The following is a 25722-nucleotide window of genomic DNA, read 5'->3' on the forward strand; positions in this document are numbered from 1 at the left end:
TAACTCTTCCTCTGAGTGGAAAGAATCTATATGTTTTAAGGTGTACCGTGTTTGTCATTGGCAGGTGTGCCTTTAAAGAAACTTTCCCCAAAATACCAAATTTAAGAATAAATTATGATTATTTTCTCCCAGAAAAATGTTGCAAAATGATGTATGGAATCATTTGTGTTAATTGTTAGATCCTTTAGTGTACCCGTTACTAAGGTGGAACTCTCCCCTATTTCAGAAGGCTTCCCTGCTAAAGGCCTGCCTTAGTGTCCTGGTTCCCCTTTATCTTCCAGAGTCAGGGAGGAGAGGTTGGGGGAGGGTGTGGAAAGAGAAACAGCTGCCTTAAGAGCCTCCCATTCAGGATTTTTAGCTTGCCCAATTCAAGTGGAACACTCATTGCATCTCAAAAGTTCTTTTCAATCCACAAATATTTTTGAAAACTTCAGTTTTCATATGGTTTATTTAAAAATAAACATACCTATTCTAAAACAAAAAGTTTTGTTTTTAAGTAAATATATCTTAATACCACAGAAAGACTTAGACTTACTGTAGAAAATTAGAGACAGTGTAGAAAATTACTAATCAATGATAAAATGTGAAAACACCGAAAAGATGGCATGCACTGCTTTAGAAAAGATTTGCTTGACATAAATACACCTTATCTTTTGTCTCCTTGAAACCTGGACAATATTTTATTTTATTTTGATTTTTTTAAAAAACTGTAGCTTTTTGACTTACAAGGGAATTTAGAGGTGATGTGGGCTGCAAAGTATATGAATCTTTTTGACAACATCCCTAACAAGTTGTGTTTTGTCCTCTGCTTGGATGATATTTAGTGGAAGTAAGTATTGTCCCTTAGCACAATTGATTATTTTGTTAGCAAGTTTGTGTTTTAAAGCTGTATTTTGGAGCAAATATTCAGCTCTCCTGTCTAGGCCATGCTCCTCTGTCATTGCACCAATGACTGGGATTCCAGACCCCTTAGCAGAGGCTAGCTGCTTGTGGCACTCTGATTTCTCAGTCTGCCACTTTAGAAAGTAGAATAAATAAAGAGCATTCGATAGTTATTTCTATTCATTTTCATCTGCCGCTTCCAACAAATGTGCCTAGCCTTTTGTGATAGCTTTGAATCTTTATTCTGATATCTGTGGTATTTGTATTATTTCTATCGTTGTGACAATTGAAAACTTGAAAAATTTAAGTACCTTCTGTGTATTCATTTAAACAATCTAGAAGAACCTGGTGATGGTGCCGAAGATAGTTACTTCCATTACTGCTACGGTTTAGCTTTGGATGTTCAATCAGTCTTTCATCTAATCCAGCTTTGATAATCCTGCCCTCAAGAATACTGTGGGAGGTTTCTTAGATACTTTTAGAGGGTCCAATTCGCATGGTACCTGATCTACCAAAGTAGTGAAAATATCAAAGGAATTTGGGTTAAGGTGGTTAGTGAAGCCACTAAATGAGCTTTGAGTTCTCATTACATTCTTTCTTAAGTGCTAATAAACTTTCATACTCTAGAATTGTGCTAAAGATCAGTGTCCTGCTTGCTCATTTCTACTTTCTTGGAAGTATGGCTTATCATCTGATGGGGTCTTATTTTCTGGCTTTGTCCGCTACTGACCCTCAAGATTCCAGACAGTTACTCTGAGATAGCAATCAAGTTCTTTCTGCAACCAGGGAAGTAATTCATCTGATCCTGAAGACTTCAGTGAACTGATCTGAGATAGAAACTTATGCACCATCTTCCTATCACTCTTCTGTAGCAATTCCCTATTTATGTACCTTTGCTATGTACCCTTGCCAGATTACTTCAGTATTCTCCAGCATAAAGAATGGACTACGGACACAGAAACTAGTTATATTTATAACTCAGTAGAAAGGTTTCTGCAGCAAATAACATTGTGTGTCATCTGATTCAGGGAAGACGAGTCCCTTGACTTGTCTTTCTCTTATTTGTGGTGTGAAAGTGTGTCCGATAGCTCCTTTAACTCTACTTCTGGAATGCAGTGTAAAGGAAGGAAAGAGAGCCAACCTTTCCTTTATCTTGACAACAGTGGTTTGGCTAATAGTAGAACAACAGATGGCAGTGGAGAAATCAAATTGTGGATACTGAGTCCAAATACATTCCCTTTGTCCTTCAAAGCTCTACTTTGGGGAGGAGAGAAATTGAGAACTGGCAGGTGGTATACAGTAGGTATCTAAGAAGTTTTTAGTGGATTAATAGGTTGCCTTGTCTACCTCTTCAATGTAGTTGAGTTTGAATTACGAAAGTAGTAGAATGCTCTTTGTATTTATTTTTACTTTTTACAAAATTTATTCATGATGCCAAGGCCAAAAGTTTTATCCTGGTGTAGATCTATTATTTTTTCCATGTTCAGAGATTTTTCTCCTAGAGAGATGTGAATGAGTCAATGCCAAATCTATCAATATAAATGAAAATTAAAAAAAAAAAATTTAGACACGTTTTATTAACAGCAGACTAGTCAGACTGTATTTGTATGGGAATGATAAAATAATAAAAGTTATATGTCTGCCCGTTTATTATAACTGTAATGGTGTCACATGCTGTTAAAAACTGGAACTGAAATATTTACACAGCCTATAAACAAAACAATGTAGCATGAACTGACTTAAATTTTTTGTAATATTTCTCCATACATATGAATTAAAATGTGAATTTTCGGAGCCCCTTTGAGTGTTTGCTCCATAGCCTTAGTAGAACTTCAAGTGTAATTCCTGGCAAGTGTTGGCAATATTTCTACTAAGCAGGCTAGTTTTTTTATGGACAAAAAGTAGTTTTGCAATCAATAATTGTCTAACAGAATCCTTCAGTGTATATACAGTGAGATATAAATATCCTAAGCGTAAAAATTATTGGATGTTTATTTATGTATTCTGAGGAATGTGTTTTTTGGTATTTTGCCAAGATAGGAAGTGAGATCAAATGGATGTTGGTGAGCACCCCATGGCAGCAGTTACTTCATTTCGTTGGTTCAGAGTGAACTATAACTTGGAAGCCCTTCTTTAGGTAAGAAAGGCTTGAAAAAGAAATGATCAATTTTTTAAATGGTCATATATATTTAGGATGGAATTTTTATATTAAAGTTTTCAAGCTAATAAAGATCAATTTGTTGTGCATTCTAAAATATATTTTACTGATGCACATAGCTATCAAGTTATTTTATATTAAATGATTTGTGGATGACGTATGCTCTGAAAATGTGCACAAGGAGAAAGAAAAATAAAATGTTATTTTTGATAAATTATTGGCATTAATACCTTTTAATTATTTATAGTGATTCTTCTGTCAGTGAATTGGTGATTTAATTATTTTGCTAAATAATTTTAACTACCTATCTATGTTGCATACAATCAGATTTGATATGTAGCACAATCCCTTTATTTAGAACTGCAAGGAAGTTTTCTAACCTGCCATTTGGGGGAAGTCTTTGTTTTATGTTTGGCTTCACTGCTTTTCTAGTAAAGGATTATACAAGGGTACTTCAAAAAGTTTATGGAAAAATGGAATTAAAAGATAATACAAATCTTTGCATGAACTTTTTGAAGACCCCTCATATTAGGGATAACTTTTTTTGTAATAGCTTAGTGAAATTTTAACGATCCATTTTGTAGGTACCAAATGAAACATTTGCAAACAAAATGTTGATGAATGTGCTCCACAGCTGAGTTTAGAATCCAAAATCTATTCCTTTACCTTACCATGTTAGGGAATTAGCATTAAAGAGTCGATCGACCCTTTTAAAATAGCATATGCTTTGAGTTATTGATAGCCAGCATTTTCATGTGTTGCTGGACAAGTTGTAAGTTATACACGTAACTGGTTTAGTCAGACCAAAAAGTGTGTTGTAGCTCTTTTGCCTGATGCTTGAGGTACAGCTTTGCAGCTATTTTTGCTTTCCATTTCAGTTTTCTAAACCCTAAAGATGACTTTTCATTTTGTTCAGTGCCTTTGTAGGTTAGTCCTACTTCTGGGATCTAACTCTGTTTTGTGATTAAGAAATTTCACATCAGAGAGGATCACGAAACAGAGATATTTATATATTAAATAAATATTTCATCAGATTTGAAAGTGTGTTTCAATTATGACATGGAATCTTCCATATATACATTCCTAACATTGAAGGGTGAAAGGAAGGTTAAATAGTTAACCAAAGTTAAGTAAAATTCAGAACCACTCTTACCATTATTTTGCCTTTCAAATAATTGTATACTTAAAATACTTTGGATTCTTGTATGAAATATACATACAAGATGACCAGGTATATTTGGATATATCTGGACTTCAAGTATGCCAAGCCGGCTTATACCTGGAGATTCATCAGTTCTCTTTGGGGGTGGAGAATGTTCATTCCCTTGCTGTTTTACATTAACTGGAGGGGATCAGATATGTTGTTTGCACAAAGACTGCCCCTGCCATATCCAACTTCTCTAGAGTTCCTGTGTCCTGGCTGTCATCTGCAAATTGTTGCAGATCATTTGACTTTTGTTAATATTGTGCTTTGATTTAAGTAACGAAAATAGTTAAGAAAAATGCTTTGGATAGTTTAATATAGCAACACAGACTACAACTTTTATTGAGCACTTACTATGTGCTTCTACTTAAAATACTTTAATCCTCACAACATTATGAGATGGATACTGCTGTTATCCCTGCTATACAGATGAGGAAACTGAGGCTTAGAATAATTTGCTCTGACAAGATCACATGTTTCATAAGTGGCAGAGCTGGGACATATCCAGACCTATGCTTTTAATTACATTTTATTGTCTCCCAGATCTCCCAGGAATTCTTCACACAATTGCAATGTATTGCCTCCTCCTTTGCAGGAGATATTAAGATACAATAATTGTCCAAGAAAAAACCTAAAACATACACTGCTTCCTTGGACACCACTTCTTGGAAGCCTCCCCACCCACCTCTCCCACATATAAACTCAGTCAATCCCATTCTTTTTTTCCCCCATTGCAACTTGTCCTAACTTGACCAGAGCTCTTTGAGAACAGATTTGCTCTTATTTATCTCTGTATCTTCAGCGTGAAGTAACATCCATCAGTGCATTAAAATGGAAGACTACTACTAAAATTGTTTTAAACTATATGCCATTTTCTAATGTAACCCTATACAATTAGAGTACAGGTATTTGATGGAGATGAGAAAAAAAATGATCACACACCTAACTTTTTTTTAATGTTTACAGAATGAAGAGGAACAATTTATCTATTGTGAATAAAACTGTCCAGTCTTCACCAGCAGTGAAACAGCCAAAACTTGGGTTCTACACTTCTCTCAACCAGACTTATATGTACACTATTTGTCTAGACTGGGGAAGTTTGCCTCGCCATGTGGTATTACAAATTTTTCAATATCTTTCTTTGATAGATAGGGCCCATGCATCTTCTGTATGTAGGAGATGGAACGAAGTTTTTCATATACCCAACCTTTGGAGAAAGTTTGAATTTGAACTGAACCAGTCAGCTACTTCATATTTTAAGTCCACTCGTCCTGATCTCATTCAGCAGATCATTAAAAAGCATGCTGCCCATCTCCAATATGTTAGCTTTAAGGTAAGAAGAATAAGCATTAAATAGAAACAATGCCTTACATCTTGTTAACAACATTTTTGTGTATCTAGGTCCTTATTTTGAGGCAGTCACTGAATTGCAGAAGTTTTATCTCAAACTGTTTCCTGCTTTTTTGTAGTTATTTGTGTAGATTGAGATATAGAACTTGAGCTGTAATTGACTAACTTAAACTTCAGTTTCCTTCATCTGGATGTATTATTAAAATTCAGGTAATTGTAAAAGATTTGAAGGTATGAGGTGCTTAGAAAGTTAATTTGTCAGGCTGGCCAGTTAGCTCAGTTGTTTAGAGCACAACTTTATAACCTTAAGGTCACGGTTTCGGATTCCTGTACTAGCAAATTGCCAAAAAAAAAAAAAAAAAAAAAAGTCAATTTGTCATAATCTCTGTTTCTCACTTTATAAAATGAGACATTTTGTATAAAGAAAAAATACTCATATCATACTTTGAAGGGATAAATAAAATTTTGCAATTGAATTCTATTAAATATATTTCCAGTAACTTCCTGCTAAATTACCTTCAGGAAATTATTTAAGATTAAAAATTGTCTTTATAGGTTGATAGTAGTACTGAATCAGCAGAAGCTGCTTGGTATATACTTTCTCAGCTGGTAAATTGTTCTATCCAGACCTTGGGCTTGATTTCAACTGCCAAGCCAAGTTTTATGAATGTGTCAAAGGTAAGGATACTATGAGTTTTTCTGAGATATACTAAAATTCTTAAATATTGCCAAACTAGGCAAAAAGGATTCTTATCCTAAAGACAGCCCATATTGTACTTATATTCAAAGTATTAGTTAAAGCAGTTTTCTGTTGACTGACACTTATTTTTGCTGAAATAGTTTGTGCAGTTTTCATTTTTTAGATGTATTTTATAATTTTAGTAATTGCTTCTACAGTGTCAATAATATAAAATTTAGATGTTATGCTTATCATGTTCAAGTGCCAGTTTACATGGTTACTTTGAATACGGAGCATGTAGTGGCAATAGTGGACGTTTTTCCTATAATTCTATAGCCTCTCCATTGGAGGTGTAACAATATAATATTTAACTAAATGAACTATACTTGTTAGAATGATGTTTTTATTCGTGTAGTTGAAGCTCCAAAACAACAGCAGCTTAAACAACGTGATTGAAGTTTATTTCTCTTACATTAAAGAAGTTCATAGGTAAGACAGTGAATAGCTGGTATGAAGTTGTTAGGAACTCAGGATCTCTCCAGCCACTACATTCTCCCCCAAAGTGTTTTCTTCATTTTCATTTTCCAAGATGTCTGCCTGACATTTCATTTTCCAGCTGTCACGCCCTTGTTCTAGGCACCTGGATGGAAGAAATGGGGAAAGAAGGGTATATGCCTTCTCCTTCGCAAGGAGACCACCCATGAGTACCACATCATGCTTCTGTTCATACCTCACTCTGTGGCCACACCAGATTTCAGGGAGGGTGGGAGATCTTTCACCTAGATGGCAATGTGCCCAGCTAAAACTTGGGACTGGATTACCAAAGAAGAAAGAGTGACTGGTTGTCAGCAAACAACAGCAGACTCTGCCACAGAAACTCTCTTCTCTTCATTCAGGCCCCCACGTGAAGGCCATGTCCTGCCTTAGCCACTTCTGCTAAAACAACACCCTCTCCTCCTGTTATTCTTTACTATATTGCAATATTTTATCTTCTTTATATCATTCATCCCTACTTGAAACTACCTTATTTATTTAGTTATCATGTTTAGTCTCTTCTCTCCATGCTAAACATGAACTTGTTGAAGGCAGAGATTCTATCCATTTATTTACCATTGTAAACTGAGAATTAGAATAATGCCTGATATGTAATAAGCCCTAAGTTTTGGTTGTTGGTAAAACCGGCTAATGGAAACCTTCCTGTAGAAGAGGATAGAGGAATAGCAGCAGTGTCTCTCTCCTAAATTGGGTCATGACTATCTTTTAGCCGCATTTCTGTTAGCCTGTTTATGTTTTAAAGAGATATACGGAAAAAAATGGGTCATTTGGGGATTAGAATAATATAAATGATCAGATGGAAACTTACTACTTCTAGGTAGTGATTTCCTTGTTTATGAACTATAGAATCAGATTAGCCTGAAATTCTTTTTAGAATCTAAAAGCTGTCTCTAATGTTGCACATCAGCTTCCAGGGCCAGCTTCTAGGTCAGGTGGTGTGGTCACCAGAGATAGGCACCAGAGATTAGCAAGCTTCTATTCAAGTTCTGCCACCACAGTTTAAAATGAATTAAGTGGCTTCTGACATGGTTGTGAATCTCTTTGAGACTCAATTTTTTTCATTTGTATACTAAGGAGAAATAAAATAAAAGTATAGCATTTTGCTAAGCATAAAAAGTACTAAACAAATATATTGCTATTATAGTTAAATATGTACTCATTGCTTAAATTTGTCCTTCAGGACTAAACCAGTTAATTGAGGGCTGATGAGAGGGAAAATAAACCTTATATTTTATAAAGAAAAAGTGCTATATTTATATTTCTCAAATAATTTTGGCACCATAAAATTTAGTAGAGGTCTAGCCCTTCACCACGGGAAAATTCATAGAAACCAATTTACAATTAGTATAAAACAGTAAATTTTCTTATAAATGAATTATCACTTATAACTAATTTAGTCATTCTAAAAGGAACACTAGAACTTTTAGCAGAATCCAAATTGATGTTGAAAAATGAAAAGTGATCATGCTTGGATTTGGTTTCCAGACTTTATCTTTGCCAAAAAATAGTGGGTCTGAAAACTTATGAAGTTTTACCCATTTTGAGGTCAAGCTATAAGCTTTAGTTTATAAACCTTCAAACATATAAAGACTTGGCTTTACTTTGCTTAGATAATTTCCTAGGAAAAGCATGTCACTGAAGATTGTGACATCTATTTATTTATTTATTCTTTTAACAAATATTTATCAACCATCTACTGTGTGCCAGATACTATTCTAGGTGTTGGAAATATAGTAGTGAATAAAACAGATAAAAATCTATATCTTCTAGGACAGGGGTCAAAAGGTCCAGAGAGTAAGTATTTCAGGCCACATAGTTCTGACTCAGATACTCAGCTCTAGCCTTGCATTGTGAAAGCAGACATAGACAATACATAAATAAAGGTGTATGGCTGTGTTCCAATCAAACTTTGTTTATGGACAGTAAAATTTGAGTTTTATGTAATTGTCATGTCACAAAATATCATTCTTTAAAAAATTTTTTTCAACCACTTAAAAATGTGAAAACCATTCCTAGCTCATGGACAATATAGAAACTGGACTGGATTTGGCTGGTAGGCCATGATTTGCCAACCCCTATTCTAGGAAATAGATATAATTATATCCTTTTAATACTGAAAATCAAGCCCTTAGGGTTGAAAATAATTGGAAGATCTGTTTTATGAAATTTTTGAAACTTCTTTCTTTCTTACCATTCCATTCATCAGTCGTAAAAGTATACAACCATATTTTTTTATAAAAATGTCTTCTGCTGGTTAATGGCATTACGAAAAACAGTTATGTTGATTGCTTTTACTGTTATCATATGTTGTTGACATAAATAGTTTTAATGAATTATTTGATAGAATCTGTAGATTTTTCAACAATGTTTTTATCATTTTTTCTTATTGCCACGCAAGTCTTATTTTGTGTCAGCACTTACAGTTGTTTTTGTCAACTCAAAATCATTATCGTCAATCAAAATTGAAGACACACCAGTAGATGATCCTTCACTGAAGATTCTTGTGGCCAATAATAGTGATACTCTAAGACTCCTAAAAATGAGAAGCTGCCCTCATGTTTCATCTGATGGTAGGTTATAGTTTTTAAAGATTAAATGCTTTTTTAAAATTATGGTAATGCAATTTTTTACTGAAAATTACGTGCTTGTGAAACATAATTCATTAATGTAATTTTATTCAAAAGAAGTCTTAATTTGCCAGCTAGATAGAGTTTAAATTGTTTCTCCTGAGAGTATTTTAAGTAATATATATAAAAGATCATCAAAAAGTATGTGGAAATATTCATATTATCTTTTAATTCTGTTTTTTCATGGACTTTTTGAAATACCCTTGTATTATACAGTCATCCCTTGGTATCCATGAGGGATTGGTTCCAGGACCTCCTGAGTATACCAAAAATTCACAGAAGCTCAAGTCCCTGATATAAAATGGTGTAGTATTTGCATATAACCTATGCACATCCTCCTGTATACTTTAAATCATCTCTGGATTACTTATAATAGATAATACAATGTAAATGCTATGTAAATAGCTGTTATACTGTATTGTTTAGGGAATAGTGACAAAAGTCCGTACATGTTCAGTACACATGCAATGTTTTTTTTCTCCCAAATATTTTTGATCCGTTTGGTTGAATCACAGTTGCAGAACCCACAGGTAAGGATGGCCAACTGTATATATAATTATATATCTTGACAACCATCTTCTCAGAAATTGTTAGATATCTATTTTAGCAAGTAATGAATAACTAATATAAAATTTAAATTTATAAAATGTTATATTAGTATTAGTATGATTATTTGTTCTTAAGAATTTTTCATTTTTCCACAGGAATCCTTTGTGTAGCTGATCATTGTCGAGGCCTCAGAGAACTGGCATTGAATTATTACATTCTAAGTGATGAGCTTCTCCTAGCACTTTCAAGTAAGACTCATGTTAACCTTGAACATCTTCGAATTGATGTTGTGAGTGAAAATCCTGGACAGAATGAATTTCATTCTATTAAAAAACACAGTTGGGATGCACTTATTAAACACTCGCCTGGAGTTAACGTTGTTATGTACTTCTTTGTATATGAAGAGGAATTCAAGACATTCTTCAAAGAAGAAACCCCTGTTACTCACCTTTATTTTGGTTGTTCAGTAAGCAAACCAATTCTAGGAAGGATAGGTCTTAACTGTCCAAGACTAATTGAATTAGTGGTATGTGCTAGTGGTCTGCAGCCCCTTGATAATGAACTCATTTGCATTGCTCAACACTGTAAAAACTTGACAGCCTTGGGCCTCAGCGAATGTGAAGTTAGTTGCGGTGCATTCATTGAGTTTGTAAGACTCTGTGGGAGAAGGCTAACCCAGCTCTCTATAATGTAGGAAGTTTTGATCCCTGATGACAATTATAGCCTTGATGAAATTCACACTCAGGTCTCTAAATACTTGGGAAGAGTATGGTTCCCTGATGTGATGCCTATCTGGTAATTGGCTACCAAAGATTCTGAACTTTTTTTTTTAATCAGTAAGATTAGCTGCTTTTTTCCTATGCAAGTATAATTTTCAGATGCACTGTTGAAATATTTCAGGTTAAGTATTTTATCCTTTGCAAACTATCTTAATGGATTGCTGCAGAAACATTTGAGAAAATATGAGAAATTTGAAAAGCTTGAAATCTCTATAAATAGGGCACAGACACTGTATATGGATTAGATGGTTGATATGCTAAAAACTATGAATAGTTCCTAAGTATATTCCTCAGCCTTCCTTGCTTGCTAAGTAAATTTATAATATTGAACTTGGATCCTTTAAGTTATGTCTTTTACTTTACAACCTCATATTGTTTTAATTGCTTCTGTTTCATCTTGGTATTAATATATTTTGCAAAATACGTGGTATTAAAAACTAACAGAAAAATCAAGATACAGATACAGAGGCTTACTTAATTGTACTTATAAAAATTTTGGCACTGTGAGATTATCTTGTCATTCAATGAACAACTTATAATTTCCAATATACATTCAATTCTACTTTATTATATTAACCTGGGATATAATTGACATTAGATTAAAATTAAATAATACTAATTTATTATATAAAGATCTTCACTGTGAAAAGAAAAAAGATACTGTGATTGTTAATTGATTAAATACACTCTCTAGATAAAGAGGTAAATTTTGCAGGATGTGTTTGCGAGGAAATGGGCATTTACTGGCCTACTACTATGGATTTGGGATTATGCCAGATCCTTTGTATAAGTGACCTTATCATTTAACTGGCAGCACAGTTAAAACTTTTTAAGTGGCTACCTATTGCCACTAAATGAAAATCTATCCTTAAAATGACCTACAAAACCCTACAAGGTCTGGCTCATCTCTGTTGCTCTGGCCTCATTTCCCACAAGTTGCTCTTTCCCCTTCTGCTCCCACTCTCTCTCTGATTCTTAGCACTGCCATGCACTGTCTAGTCACAAGGCATTTGCACATACTTTTCTTCCAACTTGTCTTCCTCTCTGTGCTCCCTGAGATCTGTCCTCTAGATGTCACTTCCTCATGGAAGCCTTTCTTGACACCTGGCCCATTCACCACTCATAGGTCAGGTCCCTGGTGCACATGCATTCAGCACTCTGTGGCTGTTCTCTGTGCCACTTCTCACTGTTATAATTTACCATTTACTTTACTGATTATTACCTGTTATTCTGTTGCACTGTAAACTCCATCAGTGCAAGATCACTGTTGGCTTTTGCTCACTGTTATATCCCTTGTGTCTGACATGCAAGTTAGTGCATAGGAGGCGCTCAATAAATTTTACTTAAGTACTTTCTTTTTCAAACTTCTTCCTATAAGTCTTCTCCCCAATATCTTAAATTTCTTTCTAGGAATTTAATTAAACTAAAAAAAAGAAAATCAAATATGTTTATTATTTTCCAGTTTGGAATATTTTCAGTTAGGAAAAAAAATTGTTAATATTTTCATTTATTAAGCAATAAGAACACATTGTGATTTATAAGTGATGCTTTCTATATCTATCTAGGCAAACTTGTTCATGTTAAAAATGTTTGTTTGCATTTGTTAGAGGATTCTGAAAAAGTTTGGATAATCATGTGGGCAAAAAATAAAGGGAAAGCATGGGGGGGCCTCTTGTAGGCTGTAGTGAAGAAACACAAAAATTTTTGCTTTTCCTTCCTTATGAACCTTTCTAGCCTCATTTATCTTGTACAAAATATTGGAAAAATGAGTTCAGGCAAGCAAATTTTTAAGTGTGTATGTATTGCTGTTAATATACTACTAAGTGTGATAGATGTTGTCACAAGGATGTAAGAATTCTTCCCTCTGTAGGTGGGGCCTCTTAAATTGGTATTTATCTTGTTCTTTCATTAATTTCCTAAAGATAACACAAAACATTTTTAAAATAAAAATTGATTTTATTCACATTATTAACGTATGGTTACCAAACCTGACAATATCTGAAAACATGATTTTTAAAGTATGTATTTTAACCTGTTTTACTAAGAAAAAGTAAGTTGTTCAGTACTATTACTCCTCTGTCATTTGAACCTTTATAATATTTTGATGTCCAAACCTAAAACATAAGGGGGAAAAAACCCACCCTGATATAATTCACCAGAGGGCGCTGTATTCCAGTTCTTTCCAAGAAAGAAGTCCTTTGGTTCAAAATTTGCATTTCCATTGAACCGATGTGAGAATGCTAGGCAAAGGGTAACATTATTCCTCTACCTTGAGGAAGCTTTCCGTTTCAGGTAATGACTCTGATTTTGAAAACAATATCGATGTCCAAACTGTGTTTTACCTCCTAATAATCACTTGAGGAGGTTGATTATTTGGAAGGCTAAGCATAGATTTCATTGTTCAAATATTTTAGAACTCCCTTTAAAATTGCCTTTAAAGCCTGTGTGCTATTTCCGTTTTTGTGTCCTCAATGAGAGCACAGCCTTTATCTTTTGAAAGCAAATTTAATTCCTGGAAACAACCTAAAGTTATTTGTTACCAAGGAGATAAGTAAGGAAGATAATCAAATCAGACAGTGTTGGATATAGTTTTCTTTTTTTTAGCCAAAAAATAAATTCTTAACTTGCTAGTCTTGTATAAGAGGTTATGACACAGTAGAGAATAGTTTCTAACTGGGTATAAGAAAGCACGACTTGTGTGACATAGATTCTCAACTCCCTGAGAATCATCAATTCTTTCTTCTTCTTGGCCACCCGTGTGCAATTCCTATTGCCTTTACAACCTATTATTTATAATAATAAATACCCATGAAATTGCCTCCCAACTGCAGAACTACAGCATTGCTAATAATTTAAACCTTTCTATGTGTTTCTCCCACATCCAGTCCTGAGGTAACTAGTGTTCATTACAGTATTTTCTTACTTTCCTTCTTATACATACTTATTTTTATTACATATGAATGTGTTCTTAGAAATTTTATTTTGATTTTAATTGTTATGACTTTATAAAAAGATTACTATGCTTTATGTAATATTTTGGATTTTTTTTAAACTTAAAACTATATTGCTGTGATTCATCTGTTTTGTTATGTTTAGCTGAGGTTCATTTATTTTGACTGCTGTATAACATCCCATTCCTTGACTGACTATAACAATTTATTTATCCATTTCAGTGTTGAGGGGCATTTGGGTTATTCCAGATTTCTCTATGACTGATAGTAATACCATGAACATTCTTATACATATGACCTGGTATACAAATGCAGCCATTTCTCTAACATATCAGCACATAAGAATGGAATCATTCTACTGGAATTTTCTACACTTTAAAAGAATTTAAGCAAAAATTTATAAAGAAAGTTTCCAGAATGATTAATTCACCTTATTCATTTTTAGTGACTAACTGAAATCTAAGGAACCAGAATTGTTTCTTGTCTTTTGAACATTTGCATGGTCTTGTTTCCTTTTAGCACCCATTGTCAACATAACAAGGACAGAATAATATATAGATATACAGTGATGTGTAGAAATCAGTGGCTGCAGTAGGCAAATGTCTAGATGAGGCCAACTGGCCCACTTCCATGTGATACTTCAGGTAAAGGTAGACCTCTTTCTCTTTCTAGTACTCCCTGTAATGCAGCCTCATTGAAATCTGTGTTTTCTTAGACTGTCATCATTCATTGCTTAGGAAACCTGTTACTCATGTATAGCGTGGGAGTGTGTGGGTGGAAGGACCAAGAAATCCTCTCTTATTCATGAAAGTAGCTCTCCTTCCAACCAATTTGACAAACCCTAAAGATATTGCTGAGAATCTCTACTATCCTAACTCAAAAAAAAAAAAAGCCTGCAATTTATTCAACTAATATTTATTAAATGTATACTATGTCTAGCATTGTGAACCACTCTTCATTCTTGTACCATATAAACATCTTCAGGTTTTTTCTTATTTTCTAGCAGAACCATAGCTAGTTTTAGAATTGTCAAAAATTTAGTCTGGATTAGCTTGAATTTACTTGTTTATTTGTCCTAGTTCTTCAGGGTTACGAAATGTAAAGAAAACCACCCAGATCCCATTGGTGCCAGAAAGATCAGAGAGCCCCAAGAAATTACTTCACATCCAAATATCAAAGTTTGGATGTGAAATCAAAATACTTGTTTTTTAAAATGTATTTATCATGCTTCTGTTTGAACACAAATTTCTTGAAAAGCAGGACATGCATCCAGGTTTTTTAAGAAGATGACTTTCTATTTAGAATATCTGGTGATTTGTCTTCATTCACAGGTATGCAGAAGGATCACTCAAGTCACAGTTTTCAATGTGCACGTGTGACTGTATGCCAGGATAAACTTTCTGCAAGGGCAACAGGGTTCCCAGTTTCTCTCCTTTCTTGATAGAACCTTTATACTTAATTGGTTTGATGTAGAAAATTTTGATACAGAAACCTAAAAGAAAATAAGTATAATTATTTTCTGGGCTTCAGTGGCTTTGAATCAGAAAATTGAAAAATAAGAAATGGACAAGAAACAAAAAGAAATGAGTTCAATGAACTCGGGGGAAGAGAAGAAAATGACAGGATCACATTAAAAAAGGAAGACTTAATTACATGATGCCAAAGTGAGAATAGATGAAGATGAAAATTTAGTAAAGCTATTGAAGAATAAATAGCAGGAAAACATTACATTGTTGGGAAAATTGACTGAGAATAATATCAACTACAAGACATATTCTAATAAAATGATTAGCCTTTAAAGATGAAGAAAAATGGAAATAACTGGAATAAAAATACAAAACTTTCTAAATATCAAAAGAACTAAAAACTAAAAAAAAAAAAATACCCACTTAGCAGAGAAGTAATGAATACAATAACTACAACAAAATAATATGACAGTGTTAAGACCAAATATATGTCATATGTATAAATACGAATAGGCTTAATTTGTCTGCCAAAAAGATTTTCCCATTGGCTTGAAAAGTCAAATCCAATTTCATGCTGTATGGAATAAAACACAATGATTGAAAGGCTATAAATAAAGAACTGGACAGATTTGCCAAACAAATGGAAGCAATAAGAAAGCAAGGTATGATCCTGTTACCAGAGAGTGGAATTCAGGCCAAAAGGCATTGAAACAAGGTGAAGGAGGACAATGTGTAGTGATAACTGCTACAATTCACAATGAAGAGGAAACAGTTAAAACTATCCATGGACTAAATAACATAGGACCTATCTATATAAAAACAGACTACAGGACATGTAAGGAGATATAGAAACCCACTAATAATAGGAGACTTTGACACACTACTCTTGGCATGAACAGGTCAAGTGGGCAAAGATAAGAAAGGCTATAGAATTATGCTTTCTAATATAGTAGCCACTAGCCACATGTGGCTCTTTAGTACTTGAAAAGTTGCTAATCTGAATTGAGATATGCTTTAAGGGTTAAATACACAGTGGATTTTGAAGACCGTGTAAATAATGTAAAATATCTCCCAATAATTTTATATTAATTACATACTGAAATAATATTTTGGACATATTGGATTAGATAAAATATTAAAATTAATTGCATGTGTTTCTTTTTACTTTAATATGGCTATTCAAAAATTTAAAATTACGTATATCGCTTGTATTTCTATTGGACAGTACTGCTATAGAAAATCTAAACAAAATCCATAAGGTAGATCTTATAAACATATATTAAACAAAAGATGTACAAGACTTCTAAATTGAAAACTAATACAACAACTACTAAGAAAACAATGAAAAAGACCTGAATAAATGGAGGATATACTACGTTCATTGATTGGGAGGACTGACTATTTTGAAGATACCAGTTCTTTTTCAATTTTATGTCTATATTCAATGCAAACCCAAATCAATGCCCCAGCAAGATTTGGGGTGGAAATTAGCAAACTGATTCTGTCATTTATTTGGAAATGCAAATAGCCAATAATTGCCAAGGCATTCTGAAAGAACAAAGTTGAAAAATTTATAGTACTACAAGATATAAAGATATATTTTAAAGCTATTGTATTTAAGACAATGTGCAAGATTGACTTGATGAAACACAATAAAGAGACCAGGAACAGATTCAGATATATTCAGATCCTGATTTATGACAAAAAATACCTCAGTGCAGTAGGGAAAAGATGGACTTGTCAAGTTAATGATGCCGAGTCAATTAGAAATCAGTATGGAAAAAACAACAACAACCCTGCTCTGTATCTCATTCCTTACACAAAAGCCAATTCTAGATAGATTACAGATCTAAATATAAAGGGTGACACTACTGGTTATATACCCAAAGGGATGGAAGTCATCATGTTGAAGGGATACCTACACTCCCATGTTTATCACAGCTCTACTTGCAATAGCCAGGATATGGAACCAACCTAAATGTCCATTGACAGACAATTGGATAAGGAAAATGTGGTGTGTATGTATATATATATATAGTAGTAGTCCCATGGACTACTACTCTGCCATCAAAAAGAATGAAATTCTGCCATTCACAGCAACATGGATGAACTTAGAGAAAATTATGTGAAATAAGCCAGGCACTGAAAGAGAAATACCACATGTTCTCACTCATAAGTGGGAGCTAAAAAAATAAATGAATAAAAAAAGAAAGAATAATCACAATAATATGCTCAACTTCAGAAGGAGAGTTCAGAATTGTGGAACTAGGAGTGGGAAAGGGGGAGTGAGATGGGGGTTAGTGGGAAATTGGTTAATGGACACAATGATTATGCTTTGTAATGATGAATATGCTAATTATCATGATTTGATCATTACACACTGTACATTTATTGAGTTTCACTCTCCACCCCACAAATATGTATAATTATGTTTGAATAAGAAAAAATTCCCCCCAAATAAATAAATAAATATGAGGGGTGAAACAAGCTTGTAGAAGAAAACAAAGTATCTTCATGTCTTCAAGATTGGCAAATGTGTCTTAAACAGGTCATAAATGTATTAACAGTAAAGAACATTGTTGCTAAATTCAACTACATTAAAAATAAGAATTTCTGTTTATTAAAGGACAACGTGAAGGAAGGGAAAAGGCAACCCACAAAGTGGGAGAAGATATTTTATACATACATATGTTTGTGTATATATAAATATGTATGACAAAGGACTCATCTGAAATATGTAAACAGCACCTACATATCAATAAGAAAAAGACAAATAGAAAAATGGGCAAAATATTTTGAAAAGATGATATTCACATTATCAGTAAGTTTGGTGAAGTGCAAATTAAAACCATAATAAGACACACACTCAGAATGGCTAAAATGAAAAAGTGCATAGATAACACCAAGTATTGTGTATGGAACAACTGGAACTTTCATACACAGCTGGCAGGAGTGTACATTGGTGCAACTACTTTGGAAGACTGTGTGGCAGTATCTACTAAAGCTGGAGATACACATATACTGTGTGACCCAGCAGTTCTACTCCTACAGCATTCTGCCAATAGCTGAGTATGGTGATTCCAATTATGTATTCTGAAACTGGGAAAATCTGGGGATGCACTGGGCCCACTGTAAGATGGACCCTAGTGAAAACTACATTGATCACCTGACCCTACAAGCCCCTAGTCTGAGTGGTGAACCATGGTAGCCTTTTAGATCTTCAGGAATTCATGTCAGTTTTGAGCAAGGGTTCAATAGTCTCTGAGAAGACTAATTATTTCTTCTTCCTCATTGTACAGTCATCCCGCTAAGTGGCTGCAGATCTCTGTGGAGATGGCTAGAAGTAAACTTTACAGTACAAATTTTTGGCTGTGTGACAGGGCCCTTCCCCAAAGGGACTCAGCCTCCCTTTCATTCAGGGGTCTCTGGGACTGTAAGCTGATTCAAGTCTGGGAATTGATTGCGGGATACGACCAGTTATTGTAATGAATGAAAGTCAGGATTTTGTTCACCAGACCTAGAGCACTTCCACTGATACAAATCAAATAAGGCTTTAGTAGGCTGCTCATCTATTAATTTCTAGGGTCACCATGATTAGACAATGCAACAGATCTCTGAGGTTCAGATTAATCTGATTACTGCTTCAGCTCTGCTGCCTATTAGGTGACCATGCTGATCTTGACCTGGGCTATAAAATGCCACCATTTCAGAGGATGCAGTTCAATGGCAGCAGTTTCTCTAATCATTTTGAGCCTACAGAGGACAGTCATCAATTAGCTCCTCAAGGATATGGGTTGCCTCACACAGTGGCGCTCACAGCCTTAGTGAGCAGGTTGTCCTCTGGACCCACTCCCAAAAGGAATACATACATATGTTCATTAAAAGGTGCGAGAAAGTTCCTAGCAGCATTTTTCTAATCACCTAAAATTAGATACCCAAATGTCTCTCTAAAGAAGAATGGATAAATAGCTGAAAGTATATGCATATTATGCAATACCATACATCAAAAAGGATGGACCTGGATGCAAAAACATGGAAGAATCTCACAACCATGATGTGAGATAAAAGGAGCCCCACAAAAAAGAGTGCATACTGTTTTAATTCTGTTTATATCATTTTTTAAAACAGGAAAAACTAATATGAGGATACTTGAAAATGTCTGTGGAAAAATAGAATTAAAAGAATATGAATCTTCCCATGAACTTTTTGAAGTACCTCGTATGTGGTGTTAGAAATTGGAATGGTGATTACCCTTGCTGGGAATAATGACTAAAAGGTAGCACAAGGGGTCTCTGGGATGCTGGTAATGTCCTTTTTCTTGATCTGGGTGCTGGTTTCACAGATCAAAATTCATGGAGCTGTACATTTATGCATGTGATTTCTGTGTGTATGTTACACCTCAATAGAATTAAAACAACCAATACAACAAAACCAATACCTGGAGTACCAGGAGACCTAACTATACCTAGAACATAGAGGCTTTTGAAAATATTTCATATTCAATTCTTGCAGAAATGCCAAGATTTATGAGTTGTGGGATTTTGGTAAATGAAAGTATCTATCCATTATCGTTAACATGGCTTACAGTAATTATTTTTATTGATTTTTTGAAGCAAAACCCCACAGACCACAGGCAGGAACACCTTCCGTCAGCTATAGAGTTTTGTAGAGTGTTTGCATAAAGCAGAAGTTTTCAGAGAAAGTAGTGGAACATCTTTGAAAATGCATCAGCAACAACCTTTAAAAAAATAAAATCTGGAATTCTGCTTTTCAAAAAAAAAAAAAGAAAAGAAAATGCATCAGCTATTTTAGTTTAGTATATTCTATATCCTTTATGTTCTAGGTTTTATCATTTTGAAATCAGTATAAACCTTTTTTTCAAAAATACTGCATTAAATAAATAAGCATCAACATCTCCAGTAGGTGTCCAGGTATATACACTACCTCTCTTACCTCTTCCAGATAAGCGAACACCATTATTGATAGCATTTTTGTTTTCATAAGGTTTCTCTTGACCCACAATCATTCCGGTGAACGGTGCATACACAGTTGATCCATCAGAGCATAAGACATCCACACCCTGGTGAAGCCTCTGGTTTCTAGAATGTAAATAAGAATGAACAGACTGAGGAGCCACTTGGAGAAGTTTACTGCCCGGGAATGTGGTGTTCCGAGACTAGAGGATCAAAAATCGAAGCTATTAGAACGTGTTGGGATGACACAGGATTCCTCACCCCGTTTAGCCGAATTTTAAACTCCCTCCCTTCTGGTAGTAATAGCCATGTTGTAAAGGTTGAAGCTTTTCAAATAGGACTCGGTACATATTAAGCCTTAAACAAATATTAGCTATTATTATATGGCATTTTGGGGAAATGAGGCAATCCATGTAAGTAAATTTTACAGATATCTGAATCTTGACCCCCTTCAAGATCACTTTCAAAAGAGTTATCTTTTTATGGGAGCCTATAATAAAAGTGTCATATGTTACTCTAGTCTTATTTTTCTCTCAGTGGTCTAGAAAAGTCATTGATTGCAAACATCATTTACTGCATGTGATATTTTAATACAGTGAGTAATGCCTCTTGGGTTTTTTAAAGTGTAGGAACACAAACGCAAAATGAGTCCAGATTGTGAGGTTTCCTGAGTCTGTCTCCAATAAACCCTCAGCTCTTGCTTTTCACTGCTGTTACTATGCCTGCTCTTACCAGCTCTTATCCCCTTTAATAGGAAGATTCACCAGGACGGTTAGAATTATGTGTCAAGCAACAATGAGCAGGTTCCAAGTGAAGAGCCAAGGAGTTTTTGTGTAAGTCAAGTGCATAAACCGTAGGGTATGACTAATTGAGTCTTAATTTTGGCAGTTCAGAGACCATTTTTCCATATTTCCCATGTCCTCATCCTGTTTCAGGTATCTGAGTTCGCTTTGTTAAGTATTACCTGTATAAGTGAGAGTTCTGCTCTAATTAGGATGGAAATCAATGACACAATTGTAGACCTGGCTATTTTATCAGAATGGCACCCCCAAGGTCATGCTATATATTATTGAAAATTCACTAGTGTGTCCCCATTGTCTGGAAGAAATGGAGATGTTCTCCTCTCTGCTTAGGGTCAGCCTCTAATATTCAATTTCCATAGCCTGGGTCAGTAACACCATGATTTGGTGGGAAGAGGATCCAAAAGCCTGAATTCAAGTCCAGCTTTCACCCTTCACCCTTGGAACCTTGACACTTCAGTGCCTTGACACTTTGGTACCTCAGTTCAATTTCCTCATCTATAAAATGGGATTGTAATGTTCGGTTTTCACCCTTGGAAAAGCCAGGTGAGATGTCAATGTATGAAGACATTGAGGGGAAAACACTGTGTTTGCTCTCTTCTCTTTTCCTTATCCCACGCTCTGTTCCGAATTCAGAGCCCACACTTGAAGCAGAGTTCTTGGAAGTTGCTCCAAAGACAGTAAGGTAACCAGTTACATCTCTGGGTTCGCCTGCTGTCAGAAGGGAGAGAGTTGTGAGCCCTTGAGGAAATGGAGGACAAGGACACTAAGAGAAGAGGTGAGGGGCCAAAGGGTTTGGTGGCTGTTTGGGAAGCCCATACCTTTGAGCTGAGTACTGTCCACAGCCGTAGCTATCACACATCCGGAGCTCGTTGGAAGACTTTCCAGCACACATGGTAGCCCATCGCCCAGCCAGTGCTAAATAGGAGAAATGTGAGAGCCTCACGTATTTCCAATTTCCATTTGCCATATCAGTCTTCCAGTGGATCCTGAGAATTCTGTTTTCACTACAGTTTTCTCCTGTCTGTAGTGCATGGAAAGGTCTTCCTTACAAAACTTTACATCCTGATTCAGATGTAAAATTGGCTTTTTCCCTTTCACAGAATTCTGTTTTATGACATTTAGAGTGTTTTTAATGAGTTTATTTATGAGCATTAACCTTCATCTTTATATTTTGTTTCAGATTATCCCCAAACAATGGCAAAAAATTGTGCTTTTCAAATTTTCCTTGCTCACTACCTGGCATGGAGACCATTATGTTTAGGTTAAGCAAAAATAATAGAATAGCATGCCTCAAAGAAATAATTTCAGAAATTCTAAAGTAACTTTCAAATGTTGTTTTATGGTCAGTTCTAACAATCAAATCCAAGAAAATATTTGAATTAAAAGAGATGCAAACTATGTAACTAGCCAAGTTTATTTAACACTAAGTAAATCTCTCATATTTGTGAACACGACAGAGGGAGATTCTTAGAAATAATCTAAATGTCAAACCAATTTAGCCTACAGTGAGGAGAGAGATGGGGGAGTAGAAACAAATATATGAAAAATTACGAACCAGTATAACGTGGAGACGGGGCTGGCTCTCTCAGTGCACCTGGTGCAAACTTTAAGTGCAACTTGTTTCTTATACAGTAAGCACTTGATAAACTAACCTGGATTTCCAGTGTTAACATTCACAGATACAGTTACCAAACTCAAGTATAAATTTGAGATAAACTAACAAAAACAAGCAAAAAGAATCTACTAATACGATTATTAATTTTATTTAAAGACATTTTACTGTTCACTGATATATGTGCTATAAAGAGAAGCTACGGAATATGGCCATTAAGCATATACTTTTAAAGGGTGGGTTTCACAAGTCTTATACCTTAGAGCCAAGCTTCAAATCAACACCTTGATCAAGGTATAATATCATCACTTTGGCAACTAAAATTTATCCTTGGGAATTGAGGCATATATTAGACAATTTACTAATTTTTCTTTTCTGCTATGAGTATTAAGGGAAGCCTCCCTTTGCCCTAATCCACACCAGCCTCTCTATCAGAAATTTTCTAAATCAAATTCTCACAGAAACTTTTTATTTTCTAGTTTTGTTCCAATTAAATTCCAGACCAAGACTGAAAGGATTTTCTGAAAGTCTTCCTATTCCATTTTTATGTTTCCCTCACTAAAAAATCAGAACATTCGGGTAGAAACGATTGAGAAATTCCCCCTGCCACCATATATCCTTTCTACTTTATTTTCAATAATTTAACACAAGTTTCTGTTGTGATTGTGCTATTGATGACTTTTAAATCTTCCCCTGAAATCTGTTCTTAAAAATTAGCCCTGATTCTAAAATTGTACTTTTGACTTACCAGTGGAAATCAAAACAGCCAAAATCAGGACTCTTGTGGAAAACATCTGGTTTTTGCTTCCGTTACCTTTCTCCCACATATTAGAATTGCTCCCACACTCTCTTTAAAGAATACTCAAGTTTAAGTGAATATTTTCTGGCTCTTTAGCCTTAGAATACTGCATCTCTCATTTCTTAAATTTAGTGTGAAACACGAAAACTATGAGAGAATGGAGCAAGTCAAATTCTGACCTTCCATGGATAGCAACTTGATTCACATGTAGGACCTACGTAAAGGCCTTTGATCTGAAGAAAGAGCCAATTTTATTGGAAATGCTGACTAAATATTAACAAGGATGATAAGGCTAGGTGCAGATTTATGGTCATTTGGGCTGTGGCTGGTAGGAGAATGTCCATGTAAATAAGGGACTATTTAGTACTATCTACTAGTAAATCTTTCTTTCATTTCCTGGGTAGCATATATTTTGGAAGAGAATTGATCATTAATAATGTATAAACATCCAACACATATTCTTTAATACATCCCTTAGGTTTTTTTGCTTTTTTGACTATCAGTTCAGTTACATTTTATCTGTGCAAATATTTGTAAATAATATTAAAATAAATTAATATATATATTTTGATAAAACTATATTTCCCTTAAATATGTGATTTTAAGTGTTTGCTTGTTTGTAATAATGAAAAATTAACAACATCCAAAGCATCCATCAGTAGGGGAAAAGATGGATTATGATAGAGTCATACAATGGAGTATAACATTTTAAATGAAGACAAATAGACTGTTGAAGAAAAAGGCTACTTTTAGAATGACATATACACTATTATACCCTTTATTTAAATTTTGAAAACAAAAAAGTGTATTAATCTTTACAAATACATATATAGTAAAAATACAAAAATATACACAGACTAACTTTAGAATAGTAGTTACCTATGGGGAGGGAGAGAAATAGAATTGTGGAGAGATATACAGAGTACTTAAACTCTAAAATATTTTATTTCTAAAAAAGAAAAAGATCAGAAGCAAATATGTAAAAATATCAATTTGTTAATTATTGGAGACGGATACATGGCTATTATATTACTCTATATTTTTCTGTATACTCAAGTTTTCTGTTTGTTTTAAATGTATATGGTCATCCCTCAGTATCTGAGGGGAATTGATTCCAGGATCCATGTGGATACCAAAATCCAGGGATACCCCAAACCCTCATATAACATGGTATAGTATTTGCATATAACCTATGCACATCTTCCTGTATACTTTTTTCCAGATATGTTTTAATTATTTATTTTTTATTGAAATATAATTGATCGTACATATCTGTGGGGTACAGCGTTGAATATCAAGACCTATATGCAATACATGATGCTCAAATCAGGATAATTGTTATATTCAACATTACACAACATAATCATATTTTGTGGCCCTTTACCAATTTCTCACTAACCCCCCTCTCCCTCCTCTTTCCTACTTCTGGTGGCCTCAGTTCTGTTCTCTCCTTTTGAAAGTTCAATGAATTATTGTGATTGTTGCATCTTTCTTTCTCTCTTTTTAAATTTTTTTTTAGTTTTTGGTTCCCACTTATGAGTGAGGACATGCGGTATTTCTCTTTCTGTGTCTGGCTTATTTCAGTTAACACAGTTTTTTCTAAGTTCATCCATGTTGCTGCAAATGGCAAAATTTCATTCCTTCTATGGCAGAGTATTCCATTGTATACATATATCACATTTTCCTTATCCAGTCATCCGTTGATGGGCATTTAGGTTGGTTCCATATCTTGGCTACTGTAAATAGAGCTGCGATAAACATGGGAGTGCAGGTATCCCTTCGACATGACGATTTCCATTCCTTTGGGTATATATCCAGTGGTGTGATTCTTGGCTTGTACAGCAGGTCTATATGTGATTGTTTGAGGAATCTCCGTACTGTTTTTCTTAACGCTACGTACTGTTTTCTCGCACTAACTTAACAGTCCCACCCACAGTGTGGGAGGGTTCCTCTTTCTCTCCATCCTCATCAGAATCTGTTATTCTTTCTTTTTGATAATGGCCAGTCTAACTGGTGTGAGATTATATCTCAGTGTCGTTTTGATTTGCATTTCTCTGATGCTTAGTGATGTTGAGCACTTTTTCTGTTGGCCATTTGTATATCTTCCTTTGAGAAATCCTGTTTAGCTCCTTTGCCCATTTTTTAATTGGGTTACTTGTTTTTTTACTGTTAAGTTGTTTGAGTTCCTTGTATATTCTGGATGTTAATCCTTGTCGGATACATTGTTTGCAAATATTTTCTCCCATTCTGTAGGTTGTCTTTTCACTTCACTGTTTCTTTTGCTGTGCAGAGGTTTTTAGTTTGATATAATCCTATTTGTTTATATTTTCTTTTG

General features: G+C 34.5%; 2 protein-coding genes across 2 annotated transcripts; one reads left to right on the forward strand and one right to left on the reverse strand.

Annotated features, from left to right (window-relative positions):
- Positions 1 to 2935: 2935 nt before the first annotated feature.
- On the forward strand, positions 2936 to 10803 carry LOC134371086 (F-box/LRR-repeat protein 21-like). The gene is given in 5 exon segments (XM_063088097.1): positions 2936 to 3009; positions 5202 to 5577; positions 6150 to 6272; positions 9227 to 9398; positions 10160 to 10803. Coding segments are annotated over 5 exon segments (1389 nt in total).
- Positions 10804 to 15059: 4256 nt separating this feature from the next.
- On the reverse strand, positions 15060 to 23382 carry LECT2 (leukocyte cell derived chemotaxin 2). The gene is made up of 4 exons (XM_063088184.1): positions 23337 to 23382; positions 21795 to 21891; positions 20154 to 20299; positions 15060 to 15226 (listed from the first exon to the last, which is right to left on the reverse strand). Exons 1-4 carry the CDS (start codon positions 23380 to 23382, stop codon positions 15060 to 15062), a joined length of 456 nt encoding a protein of 151 aa, XP_062944254.1.
- Between the last annotated feature and the right edge of the window lie 2340 nt (positions 23383 to 25722).

Source organism: Cynocephalus volans, chromosome 2, assembly GCF_027409185.1.
Source record: "Cynocephalus volans isolate mCynVol1 chromosome 2, mCynVol1.pri, whole genome shotgun sequence".
Taxonomy (NCBI): Eukaryota; Metazoa; Chordata; class Mammalia; order Dermoptera; family Cynocephalidae; genus Cynocephalus; species Cynocephalus volans.

Excerpts from the sequence above, each read along its gene's own strand:
- LECT2 (XM_063088184.1), bottom strand. The coding sequence starts at position 23,382 with ATGTTTTCCACAAGAGTCCTGATTTTGGCTGTTTTGATTTCCACTG. Across the intron at positions 20,300-21,794 it reads GGACAGTACTCAGCTCAAAG|AAACCAGAGGCTTCACCAGG; the intron begins GTATGGGCTTCC and ends TTTACATTCTAG. Across the intron at positions 15,227-20,153 it reads TGTTCGCTTATCTGGAAGAG|GTTTCTGTATCAAAATTTTC; the intron begins GTAAGAGAGGTA and ends ATTTTCTTTTAG.